This window comes from Megascapheus bottae, chromosome 1 (assembly GCF_031878675.1).
Source record: "Megascapheus bottae isolate mThoBot1 chromosome 1, mThoBot2.hap1, whole genome shotgun sequence".
Taxonomy (NCBI): Eukaryota; Metazoa; Chordata; class Mammalia; order Rodentia; family Geomyidae; genus Megascapheus; species Megascapheus bottae.
In genome coordinates this window covers 15,638,504-15,652,283 of record NC_143509.1, presented here as the reverse complement: position 1 = coordinate 15,652,283, position 13,780 = coordinate 15,638,504, and the positions used below count along the sequence as shown (strand labels likewise).

The 13,780-nt window shown below is 44.5% G+C and overlaps 1 protein-coding gene across 2 annotated transcripts in view; it reads right to left on the bottom strand.

The window, feature by feature from the left end:
* Positions 1-10,688: 10,688 nt before the first annotated feature.
* The window catches only part of Gmps (guanosine monophosphate synthase), a 30,005-nt gene continuing 26,913 nt past the window's right edge, over positions 10,689-13,780 (bottom strand). For both annotated transcript variants that reach the window (XM_090337994.1, XM_090338002.1), the window contains exons 14-16: positions 12,846-12,976; positions 11,860-12,032; positions 10,689-10,814 (exon numbers count right to left, since the gene is read on the bottom strand). In XM_090337994.1, coding sequence (XP_090194120.1) covers positions 10,713-10,814; positions 11,860-12,032; positions 12,846-12,976 — 406 coding nt within the window. In that variant the 3' untranslated portion in view covers positions 10,689-10,712. The remainder of the gene's footprint in view (positions 10,815-11,859; positions 12,033-12,845; positions 12,977-13,780) is intronic.

Below are 13,780 nucleotides of genomic sequence, written 5' to 3'. Positions count from 1 at the left end.
TGCCCTGGAGCTGACAGGGTCAGGTCCCGGGCCTTGGTCAGAACTGGGCTCCTCTCGCTCAGCAGCCTCCTGTCCTTCCAGATGGCAGCTGTCGGAGTAATTGCCCTGTGTGCCAGGAAGGGCAGCGGGCGCAGTGTGTTTACCCCAGCTGATTCCCTCCACCCTCTGGGGACATGCAGGCTGGGGACCACGAGCAGTCAGTGAGTCACGTTAATTGTACTCACAGTTCCAAACCAGCATTTTACACACCAGCACTGCTCCCCACACCTCAGGCCTGCTCCAGCTCAGGAACTAGAACTGGTGTTGAGGCTCTTAACCAATGAAGCAGCATCTGCTACCAACTGCTTGTGATGCTCAGAATTTCAGTAAATTTGCCAGTGCCACAGAGATTCATCAAACATAAAGTAAGACATAGTTTAGTTTTTTATGGTATTTTATTTTCAGAAGAGGTTCTGATACTGGCCTGGGCCATTCTGCCACTGTACAAGGGACTCATTGATTCAGCCTGCAAGGGGAACTCCAGTGCTGCAGGTTTTTCATGATATCACAGATGGAACTTCTGCACTTCATTTTCTCTACTCTGTGACCTTGGAGGTTTTTTTTGTTTTGTTTTATTTTTGCCAGTCGTGGAGCCTGAACTCAGGGCCTGGGCACTGTCATTGGACTTTTTGCTCAAGGCTAGCACTCTGCCACTTGAGCCATAGAACCACTTCCAGATTTTTTTATGTATGTGGTACAGAAGAATCAAACCCAGGGCTTTGTGCATGTGAGGAAAGCACTCAACCACTAGGCTACTCCCAGCCCGACCTTGTTTTCTTGACTAGTGAAAACTCCTGGCTCCATACAGAACCTGCTAGCTAAAGTGTAGACATCCAAGCCCACATCTAGTGTTAGACCTGGTAGAGAGAAAAAACATGTTCTATCCCCTGGAATTGTGAGTTGTAGTTCCAGCCTCTTCCCTGCATGGCCTTCTCTTCGTCTCTTGGGTCTTCAGGCCTCTTATCACAAAGCAGGGGATCTCAGACCAAGTAGCTTTTTCTCCACTTCCGTGTCCTTGTCGGTGGACAGTCTTCACTCTAGGTGAGGCTTTCCAAACTGGAGGACATTCTGCAGAGCTGGTAGTGCACATTTTGGTTACTACCAAGGTGAGATGTTTCCTCTATAATACTGTGAACCTGAACACCATTTCCATGAGCTGACTTCAGGAAACCATATTTAAGCAGAAGGTAACAGTGGATGTTGGTCCGGTGGCCATGCATGGGTGTTTACAGCCCCCATGGCAATGCTGGCTCTGGCAGTGAGCTGGACCCCCCCCCCACCTCTGCGTTTTATACTTGAGACTCCCTGAGACCCTGATGGTGACTCATTCTTTCCAGACTTGCCTTTGCCTTTAAGCAGACAACAGTTGAGCTCACAGGATTCTCAAAATATCTTATTAACAGAGGAAAAACAAATTTTATTCAAGAGTATTAAATGGCTTCAAAAAAAAAAACAGAAAAAAACCAACTCAAGCACCAAATTCAGGGCACGTGGGCCTCGTGCTGTTCTGGGAACTGCCAGCACCACAGCTGTAATGAGCAAAGGATTTCTGCCCTCTGGTCAGGACTACCTGGGAGAGGCCACTGCTGTTTCCTCAGCCTTGTGAATCAGCTGCAAAGACAATGTGTCCTAGGTAATGTGCCAGTGGATGAGCGGAAGTACTTATCTACCTCACTATTTACTCCCTGCACATGACTGTCCTTTAAAGACAGGAGGACACAGCACTGAGTAAGATGTGCTTAAGTCACTGTTTTAATTTAGGAAAGAGATACACATCAGATATACTAATGCATGACTCTTATTAGAACTTTGTGACATATTTAATATTTATGGTTTGCTTTTATCTTGACAGGAGACAGGAAAAGTAAAATTAAAAATTGTTTTCATTAGTGCATTGTTAAAAAATTCAAGTTTTTGGGTGGGGAGTGTGGTCTAGTGGTAGAGTGCTTGCCTAGAATGCAGGAAGCCCTAGGTCAATTTCTCAGTACCACGGATATAAAAAACAAGCTAGAAGTGGTGCTCATGTGGCAGAGTGGCAGAGTGCTAGCCTTGAGCAAAAAGTGTCCAAAGACAGTGTTCAGGCCCTAAGTTCAAGCCCCAGGTCTGGCACAGAAAGGAAGAAAAAGGAAGGAAGGAACGAAGGAAGGAAGGAAGGAACGAAGGAAGGAAATTTGGCTTAGTGGTAGAGTGCTTGCCTAGCATGCACAAAGACCCCTGTTGGATTCCTTGGTACCACATACATAGAAAAAGCCAGAAGTGGTGCTATGGCTCAAGCCTTAAAAAAGCCAAGGACAGTTCTCAAACCCTGAGTTCAAATTCCAGGACTGGCAAAATAGAAAAAAGAAAAAAAAATCATGTTATTGAGAGGCTTTGACGTGGTTAAGAAATAGGCTTACTTTCCTGGCAATAAAGTTTTTGAGACTTTTTGTTGAGGTTTTGTTCTTTTGGTTTGTTTTTTTTTTTTGCCAGTCCTGGGTCTGAGCAGTTCTTGGGCTTTCTGAAGACTACAGCTCTACCACTTGAGCCACAGCACCACTTCTGGCTTTTTCTGTGTATGTGGTACCAAGGAATCGAACCTTGAACTTCATGCATGCTAAGCAAGCACTCTACCACTAGGCCACACTCCTAGCCCCAGGTTTTGGATCTTTTGAAACTATATTTTGCTTTGTCTTTCTTTTTTGGCACTGCGGTTTGAACTCAGGATGTTGTACTTGGTAGGCAAGCACTTTGCCACTGGGCTGTATCTCCGCCTTCTATGAGATCTCTAATTCATCACTCAAAAACTGTATATAGAATTATGGCTCAACTTGTAAAGTATTAACATGAACAAGAAAGCTCAGGGGGCAGCATCCAGGCCTTGAGATCAAATCCCAGGACTAACACCAAAGGAAAAAATAAAAATTAAAAAAAAGGAAGCTTTGGGATTTTTTTTTTTGCCAGTTGTGGGGCTTGAACTCAGGACCTGAGCACTGTCCTTGGACTTCTCTCAAGGTTAGAGCTCTACCCTTGAGCCACAGCACCACTTTCAGCTTTTTCTTCTTTGTATGTGGTGCTAAGGAATGGAACCCAGGTCTTCGTGCATACTAAGCAAGCACTCTGCCACTAAGCCACACTCCCAGCCCAGCTTTGGGATTTTTAACACATCAATGAAACTAATGTCAAACTAGGTCTAAAAGAATTGCGAAAGTATAAATTTGTGTCACTTTATGACAACACAGTTGTTGTGTCTTATTATACCAGAGATAACAGAAAGCGATGAGTTGGAAATAACTTGATACCCAATAAAAGAGGCTACCAAGAAATGAATCAGGATTATGTAAAAAAAAAACAAATGGCAGTTGGAAACAACCAAATGTCTAGTATAGATCTGTTCATAATACATAATGCTTCTGATAAAAACCCCACCTATTTTGGAACTTACCTTTAAATATATACACACACACACACACACACACACACACACACACACACACACACACACACACACACACACACACACACACACACGAAAATGATTTGATCCCAGGAAGGACTGAGGGAGGTGAGGACTGACAGGGGTGACTTTGCTGGAAGGGAAGGCAGGAACTGAATGTCACACTCACCCTTCACAGGCCTGCAGAAGCTCTGCTCTGCCTCAGAGTGGCCTCTGCTTATCATTCCACTGTCCTTTGACACACCTCTGCTGACAGGCTTGGTTTTGGTGATTATTGTTTTGGTGCTGTAACTTAATTCCTTCTTTCCAGGTAAGAAAGCCAAAAGCAGCTCTTTTGGGAGCCAGCAGGAGACCCCCCTCCCCCAGGGCACAGCATTCTCAGCCAGGAAATCCAGCACAAGGCCCATGGACCCCTCTGCATACAAACAAAATGAGGAAACATTGCCCTCTTCTGCCCATGGTGAACAATTGTGGCTCCTTCGCATCTTGAAGAGAGCTTGTCAAAATAGGCTTCCCTGAAATGTCCCACCCAGAAATGGCCCTAAGTTCCCAACACCTATGAGCCACCCCCCACCCTGGCCCACTGCATCTCCCATGGGAGCCCATGGTTAGAATGACTGTCTTTTGTGGCATAAGGTCCTGGGTTCATCCCCAGTACTGCAAATGAAGAAAAAAACAAAAACTAAAACCAAAACCTGACGCCAGCCCTCAGGGAGTTTGGGCATTTTTCAGGCATTGTGTGTTACTTTTCCTATGTATCTTATATATACTTTGCTTTGCATGCACTGACTTTTTCTTCCAAACTATTCGTGGTGCTTTGTAACCTCAGGATAATTCTTTCAAGAATAGTTAGTGCTTTTATTTTTACTTTGTTTGGAGTGGGATGTGTTGGGAATTGAACCCAGAACCTTGCATGCACTAAGCAAATAACCAGTGAATTACATCTCATATACAATGACTATCATGTCCCCTCTCTGTCCTAACACCAGAGTGCTAAGCACTCTAAAGGAGTTTGATAACTTAAAAGAGAGCTCAATTTAGAGTTTTGAGCTACAGAGTTCTATAAAGAGTTGTAGAAGGAACCAGGAGTTTGGCCTAGTGATACAGTGCTTGTCTAGCATGCAGGAAGACCAGGGTTCGAATCCTCGGTACCACATATATAGAAAAGGCCAGAAGTAGTGCTGTGGCTCAAGTGGTAGAGCTCTAGCCTTGAGAAAGCCCAAGGACAGTGCTCAAGCCCTGAGCCCAAGCCCAGGACTGGTTAAAAAAGAGAGAGAATTGTATAAAATTCTAGCATATGGTTTTCAGGCAGAAACAGGAGCTTTAATACAGCCTCAAAAACAAGTGAAAAACTGAACAAGTGGATGCTGGTGGCTCACATCTGTAATCCTAGCTATTGGAGAGGAGGAGATCTGAGGATTGAGGTCAAAGCAAGCCCTACAGAAGAGTCCATGACAGCTGTAGAATAAGTATGCTTTGTTAGGTGGAAGCCTTTTCAACTGGGTTTCCATTTACAGAAGAGCTCTCCTAGCCTGGCTATGAGGCCAAGTGATAAGGCTCCCGTCTACAATTCAAGCTACTTTGGAACTACAGATCAAGTGGACCATGGTTCAAGGTCAGCCTAGGCAAAAAAATTATCAGGAGCCATTTCAACCAGCGTGCCACGGTGGATGGTGGTCAGGGCCTGTTATCACACTATGAGGGAGGGGAAGGTAGGAGGACCGCAGCCCAAGCAGCCCAGGCAATGGTGGAAAGACTACCAGGGAAATAAAGGCTGGCACAAAGGGATGGAGCATGGCTCAAGTGGTAGAACGCATGCTTAGCAAACACAAGGCTCCAAGTTCAAATCCTAGTAACGCCAAAAATAAAGTGTTTACTTCAAAGCTATGTTTAGCCTTAAATAAATAAAAATGAAAGATGGTCCCTTGTGCCTCACATTCACCAGGCTACTTCACAGCTCAATACTTCATCAGTCTCAAAAACAAACCACAAGAATACCTCTAACCTTCCTCCTAGTAGGCAGGAACTAGCATTCTCTTGCTACCTACTAGACAAGACCTCAAGAGTTTCCCAAGGAGCCCTAAGCCCTGCATGGAGCAGCTGATCACAGAAGCTGGCAGGTTGTCCTGACTCCCACTGCTCTTGAATGTTTGTGCTGCCATTTCCCTCCTGGGGAGGCCCTTAACCGCTCAGCCTCATGAAAAGATGACACCTATCATCCTAGCTACTCAAGAAGCAGATATCTGAGGATCTCAGTTCAAAGCCACCCCAGGCTTTGAGTCTGTTGATACTCTCATCTCCAATCAACCACCAGAAAATTGGAAATGGCACTATGGCTCCAAGGGTAGGACAGTAGCCTTGAGCTGAAGAGCTCAGGGACAGTGCCCAGGCCCAGAGTTCAAGACCCACAACCAAGCCTCCCCTCCCCCCCACAAACAAAATTTAAACAAGAGACCGTGCTGGAGGCTGAGTAACACCCTGTCTAACTTTGAGCTATATCATTGGTATTGTGAATAACTTTTTGCTGAGAGGCAAGGGGCAGGAGACAAGGCAAGGTGCAAGAGGCAGGGCACAAGACTTGATTACCATTGGTTACAAATGTGTTGTGGTTTATCACTCTCTACTGAGACCTAGAGTGAGGGTATATTAGCTAGAGGGACTTCCTCAAGAAGGGGGTTGGAGGGGTTAGAGTTCCTGCCTTGACAGATCTCCCTGACGAGTCTGATTGTCCCCCTTCAGGAGAAGCCTGGGTGTGGGCCGTCAGTGGGCTCTCTCCTCTCTGGGTTCATTCTGGTCAGGGTATATTCTCCCTATCCCTCCTGCTGATCGAGAGGGATGAAAGACCCTGACAGGACCTGGAGTTTGGCTTAATAGAAGAGTGCTTGCCTAGCATGCATGAAGACTCAGGTTCAATTCCTTGGTAGCACATACATAGAAAAAGCCAAAAGTGGTGCTGTGGCTCAAGTGGTAGAGCTCTAGCCTTGAGAAAGACCAAAGACAGGGCTCAGGCCCTGAGTTCAAGCCCCAGGACTGATGATAAAGTTGAATAAATCTCCAGTAACTACTACAATGTACAGCTCAAACAGAACCTACTGAAGAACCAGACCATTTTGAAAACATTAACTGAAACCTAGCACTGAACTTAATGATGCAACCCAGAAAAGAAAAGCTGGAGCTACAAAGAATGGTGTTTCTTGTTTTAATGATCTGGTACTGAAACAAGGGCACAGGCTGGGTCCTGCTTAGGTTTATCTGCTTCACTTACATGTCAGATGTTTATAATTCTCCTATTGGACACTTCTGCCTTTGACAGAAGCCTTGATCTCTTCTTGCAGGTCTTTTTATAAAGGAGGAGGAGATGAAGGAAGAGGAGGAGCAGGAGCAGGAGGAAAAAGAAACTCAGCTGGGTGCCAAAAGCTCAGGCTTATAATCCCAGCCACTCAGGACTGGAGAATTGCTGTTCAAATCCAGGCCAGGCAAAAAAGCCTGAAAGACTTTGACTCACATGTCCACTTAACCAGCAAAATGACAGACTAACGTTACGGTGCAAGTGGCAGAGCATCAGCCATGAATAAGAAAGCCGAGTGAGAGCCCAAGGCTCAAAGCTCAAGTTCCAATACCAGAATACCCAAAAAAAGCCCCAAGTAAAAACACCTTAAAAGAAATAACAAATGTGGCCAGGAGTTTGGCCTAGTGGGAGAGTGCTTGCCTAGCATGTATGATTGCCTAGCTCTAGCCTTGAGGGAAAACCCAAGGACAGTGCTCAGGCCAAGTTCAGTCACCAAGACTGGCCAAAAAAAAAAAAAAAAAAAAAAAAGGTTGGGGGGGGGGAAGCAAAAACAAATACAAGAAAAAAAAAAGAAATAACAAATTTGATCATTAATACTTTAAACTCAACTGTTCAATTTTTATGTCAGTCTCAGAGTGTTCAAAGATGAGTAACTAGCCATGCCTCCAAAATGCTTAAGAACATATAAATATGCCACCAATAACCGACAAAACACAAAGCAGACCAATTTACCAAGATGTATTTATAGATGAAATCACGATCTGCCTAGGACAACACATTTTATTAGTCAGAAACAAAATCAGCCAGCCTCAGTCAAAAATAACTATGCTCCAAGGTGTCTGTCTTGTTGCATCTGAGACTGAGGAACCCATGTTTCCTGGCCCTTGGCAGCACAGTGTCAAGTATAGAGGGACCTGTGTGGCGCAGAACAGAGGGACAATCAAGAAAAGACAGGCATTTTAAGTGCAGTGCATTTCTGAGGTCCAGGAAATCTAGGCTTTAATAAAACATTGAATCACTTATAAAGGTGCCACTTTTCCAGTACTAAGGATTATATAAAAAAGTGTTTAAAAGAAGAAATATTACACAAGCATTAAATTAAGCACATTTCTCCATCTAATGTGTCTAATGAGTATCCAACAAGCAAGGATCAAAGAATGAATGAGCAGCAACACACCTCTGCTTCAGTCGTGAACTGACATCACGAGCAACACACACCTGTTTCCCTCCCGACCCAGGATCAATTCATGAATTGACATCATAAGCAACACACACCTGCCTCCCTCCCCACTCAGGATCAATCCGCCCCTGCTTCTCTACAGACCGAGGATCTATCCTGACCCAGGATCAATCGGCCCCTGCTTTTATCCTGACCTAGCACTGCTGTACAAGCCTTCACAGTGGAGCAGTGTTATATATTCTTCTAAATTCCTATCATTTGCTTTAATAGAAAACTAAGACATTTTCTATTTTTCATTCATTAACACAAATGTACTGTTTTGTAGGTTATCTATTCTAGATCTAAAATGACACACTACAAATCTTGCTAAAATCCAAGCATCACTCTATTGCTCCACATACCAGAAGTCAGTCTCCCTGTGGAGGGTTCCGAAGGCTGTGACACCAAATGGAGTCTGCTTGCCTGCAGTAATTTCTAAGCCCCTTCTGGACCAGCCTGAAGGAAAAGCTAGTTCTGTCCAGCATTCTACTGTGCTTTGCCTAACACTCAACCACAAACAAAAATTGGAACCTGATAAAAAGGCCTTCTAACAGGTAACAGATGGCAACCTGAGGTAAAAATTGGTGAGAAAAAGGGAAACAAAAGCCCTGCTAATTATTCTGTAAAATTTAATTCTATTTAATTCTGCCTTTCAACATGCTTATCTGAATGTCGTAAAAGACCTGTCAGAAACTGTCACTCACAGCATCAAGTCCTGCCATGGTCCTTGAATCAGTGATCGATCTGCCTAAAGACTAGACCTGAGAGACATCAGAACTCGTCTCCAGGTGTGGTAACCGTTTGCCCTTCCAGGTTTGCAAGCTACAGGTACACATTCCCACAGCTGAGTTGAGCTCCAGTGACAGCCAAGGAGTGTAACTTCTCCCTTGAACTGCTCTACTCCACAAGTCCCTGGGAAGCTGAAAGAATGCTGTCTTCAGACTGTGGAAGCGGGAGGACAAGGCTTCCTCTTAAATAAGTGGGTGATGATTAGTAGATGGCATCTATGTGGAACACAGTTTGAAGCCCTTTCAGTGGTGGTATTACAGGACTCAAGTCCTGAATGGCAAACTCCTAGTGATTACCATCTTAGGGTCACTCTCAAACTAAAGCCCCAGGTCTCGGAGCAAACATCTGGAACAAGCACATCCACACCGGAACCTGAAAGGCCAATCTGCTCTCTAGAGAAATGAAGGTTCTTGCAAGAAAACATGGGGTCGTACTCGCCAAGTGAGGCAGAGACCAGCTATCACTGCAAAGTCACCCACCTTCACCAAGATGTTAGTTCTACAGTGACTGTATTAAGACCACCAATGCAAAGGCAAGCAATTCCAAGAGGATGGACACCATTCTATGACTTACCTACACAAACTGACTATGCGCTCCAGTCCTCCAGTCAGTTATCCATGGATCAGCTCCAGTCCTAGGTCACTTACCAATAGATCAGGACCAGTCTTCTAGTCAGTTACCCCATGGATCAGCTCCAGGCCTCTAGTCAGTTATCCATGGATCAGCTCCAGTCCCCTAGTCAGTTACCTGAATCAGCTCCAGTCCCCAAACAGTTACCAAATGGATCAGCTAGAGTCCCTTAGGAAGTTATCTATATATCTCCTCCAATACTCGAGGCAGTTAACCATGGATCAGCTTCAGGCTCCTTGTCAGCTAACCATAGATCAGCACCAGTCTTCTATTCAATTACCCATGGATCAGCTCCAGGCATCTATTTAGTTATCTCATGGATCAGCTCCAGGCATCTATTTAGTTATCCCGTGGATCAGCTCAATTGCTCTAATCAGTTACCCCAAAGATCAGCTCCGGTCCTCTAGCCAGCTACCCTATGGATCATCTAAAGTCTTCTAGTCAGTTATCCCATGGCTCAGCTCCAGTACCCAACGGAGTACCCCATGGATCAGCTCCAGTCCTCCTGTTAGTTATTCTATGGTTCAGCTCTAGTACTCTAGTCAGTTATCCCATGGACCAGCTCCAGTCCTCTAGTCAGTTATCCCATGGACCAGCTCCAGTCCTCTAGTCAGTTACCCCATGGATCAGCTCCAGTCCTCTAGTCAGTTACCCAATGGATCAGCTCCAGTCCTCTAGTCAGTTACCCCATGGATCAGCTCCAGTCCTCTAGTCAATTACCCCATAGATCAGCTCCAGTCCTCTAGTCAGTTACGTCATGGATCAGCTCCAGTCCTGTACATTATCCATGGATGAGCTCCAGTCCTCTAGTCAGTTACCCCATGGATCAGCTCCAGTCTTCTAGTCAGTTACCCCATGGACCAGCTCCAGTCCTCTAGTCAGTTACCCCATAGATCAGCTCCAGTCCTCTAATCAATTACCCATGGCTCAGCTCCAATCCTCTAGTCAATTACCCCATGGATCACCTACAGTCCTCTAGTCAGTTATCCAAGGATCAGCTCCTCCTCTAGTCAGTTATCTGTGGATCACCTCTAGTCCTCTAGTCAGACATCTGAATCAGCTTGAGTGCTCCAGTCAGTTAACCATGGATCAGCTCCAGTCCTCTAATCAGTTATCCATGAATCATCTCCAGTCCTCTAGTCAGTTACCTGAATCAGCTCCAGTCCCCATGGGCTTCGCGGCCATGGATGTCTGCTGTGCCAAACTCAGATGTGATAGGGCTATCCCTAACCTTCCCAGTCCCGCATATTAGTGACAAATGGTTTCTAATGAACTTAAACTCCACGTGGTATTTTAACAGAAGACCAAGTTTATTACTCCCATTCAGTGGTTCCTGGGGGCTTTGATGTTAAATCATACATAATTCGAGAAATACCAGGAATCTTCTTAATCTCAGTGACCATCTTTAACACCACCTGTTACAGAAGAAAGATTATCAGTGAAGAGTCAGCATCTGCTGTATATCCAGTTTTATAATGCTTACATTTGCGATTTAAAGTTAAAAACGTAGCCTATTTCGCTATTACCTTCCATGCTGAATGGGGTCACTGATTAATCTCATACAGTGAACCCATATCTTGCTACTTCGCACAGACAGTTGCTAGTCTGTGAGCTGAGCTTGTTACTAGAACCCAACAAGTGTTGAGATCACCTATAGTAATCTGACATAAAGTAAGTATGCAAACTGCTATATTTTAAATTATGTTAGTAGCTGGTGGCTCAGGCTTGTAATCCTAGCTACTCAGGAGACTGAGATGTGAGGATAGTGGCTTAAAGCCAGCCGGGGAAAGGTGTTTGTAAGAGTAATTGCCAAGTAACCACCAGAAAACTGAAAGTGGAGGTGTGTCTCAAAGTGATAGAGTGGTAGCCTTGAGGGAAAAAGAGCTCGAAAACAATGCCCTCAGTTCAAGTCTCATAACTGGGGGAGAGGGGATTTGGGGATTATCTAGTGCTTTAACTCAAGCTGAGGCCACCAAAGTGTCACAGGATGTACTCTCAAAGTTATTGGCATTGATGTCTAGTCACACGACTAGCCAGAAACCTGGCAGAATCAGGCACATTCACTGAGCCAGCTTTCTAGCTTTAACTAGAATTCTCAAAGGTGCGTTGGAGGAATGGGCCAATAGTCTCAGTTTTATTTCCATCTGGCACAACATTGAAGCCACACCCACAACCTACTCCTTGGTTTTCTTTTTTACCTCTATAAAGCAAGAGGTCTGCAGAATTAGATAAAGCTACATATTACGTGGGCTACTTTCTACATGGTAATTAGATACCTATAGGGTATATTAAATTTAAGGCCTTTTTCTGGATTAAGTAGTCAAGTATGTGGAGACATAAAATGAACCTTATATAAAAATACAGAACCCCCAAAACAGAAACTTTCGTACTATTCATTCCAGTCACTATAAATGTCTTAAGTACTGAAAATGTACATTAGAAAGGAAACACATCGCTCACTTCCACAGGGATCTCGTTGCCAGGCGTTGCCGGTATACCGGTCATGAAGTCACTTGTAATGAAAGTCCGAATCACCACAGATCTCTGGCAGGAAGGCTGCTTCTGAAGTGGGTCCCGATCAAAATGCAACGGTGTTAAAATCACTGGCATCTGGCTGATTTTCCCAACATACCCTAGAGAAAGAAACACACAGCATCAATCACTACACCTAGAAAAGTACCCCCACTAGGGCAGGCGTACCCTATGGGCACCAACAGGTGCAGCAGGGTGGCACAGTGTAGGAATAGTTACACAGTCATCCCTCACTACATTTGAGGTTCAATTGTTGCAGCTTCACTGTACCATGGGAGTTTTAATACATGAATATTGATCCCTCACCTATCCCAGGGGTCTCTGGAATCTAACTCCCATGATAGGTAAGGGATCACTGTACTTAGTCTATGCTGTAAACACCACAAGAAATCAAGGCTAGCCTCCTGTAGCCTCCAGTCACATTTCCACCAATTCATCTGCACAGAACAATGTTTTATGTGGATTCTGTTTCAAGACAGAATTTATTATAGATTCACTAACATATATTCATTATAAATGTATATAAATATATTTGTTGTAGATTCACAGTAAACTAACCACAAGTCACACTGTAACTGATGCGTCAACTTAAACGAGGTGGCCCACCACACAGATAACCTCCAAAAGGACATCTCAGCCTTCTGTGCTCAGAAACCCACACCCGAGTGCTGAGCTTGAGGGCACCGCTGGGGACCTCAACCGCACAGACCAGCAACACACACCACAGAACTAACGTGCCCCAAGGGCATGGTGAAGGGTCACTTGAGCACCGACACAGGCAGAGCCTCTCTGGTCTCTCAATGGCCACAGAAATAAGTTCAGCAACTATGTCTAGAAAGGCAAACCTGTACCCAACTGCTAGATACGTAGCATCAAGCTTCCAAACATAGTAAATACGCCACGTGCCAACTTACCAGACTCCCTGAGGATGTTATGGGCCTCAAAATCAGCTTGGCGCAAAGTACTGAGCACCCCAGTTGTCAAAAAAGTGGGAGTCACATCTGTAGGAGGTTCTTTAACTGGTGGGCCAAAGATATAGACAACTCTGTAAGGAAAGGGGTACAAGTCATACAGAAATCATGCATTTGTATTTATGCCTCTCTCCTCACTTTCCCCAAACAAGCCAGATTATACTATTACAGAAGGAGCATATACCAAAGCCCATGTGTTCTCTGTGGCCGTGACAGTACAGGATACATGTGATTATGAAAACCCTGTTACATGATGTGCTAGGTTTTAATGTCCCCAGGACTTCCATATTTACCCAGGACCTGTGGCCAGAAGTAGATGTAATCAAGTACAGAACACTAGACCAGGGGACACCATCATTCAGTGACCACTACCCTTCCCAAACCAGGAAACCTAGGAAGTGCAGACTCCCACAGTAGAGCCATGTGAACATAGAGGAAGAACTGGAATCAGACTACCACAAGCCAAGGGCTAGCAGGAACCACCACACATGGTAAGTATCAGATAAAGAAAAACAAGAAGGCCAAGAAGAAGAAAGCAGCACATAAAAATTTAAACAAAGAGTGAACATCTTGGCCAAAAGCAAAATAAAGAAATAAAACTTAAAAGTGCTGTGAAACACAAATATATTAAAATCATGAAAATAAACAATAGAAGGAAATTTCTGACACAGAGGCTGAACACTGGTAGCTTTATCCTAGCTACGAAGGAGACTGAGATAGATCTAAGGATTGTGGTTAGAGCCAGCCAGGGCAAGAAAGTCTGTGAGACACTTATTTCCAATTAACTATCGAAAAGCTGAAAATAGTGGTATGACTCAAAATGGTAGAGCATTAGTTTTGAGCACAAAAGCTCAAAAACAAGCTGGGTATGGTGGCTC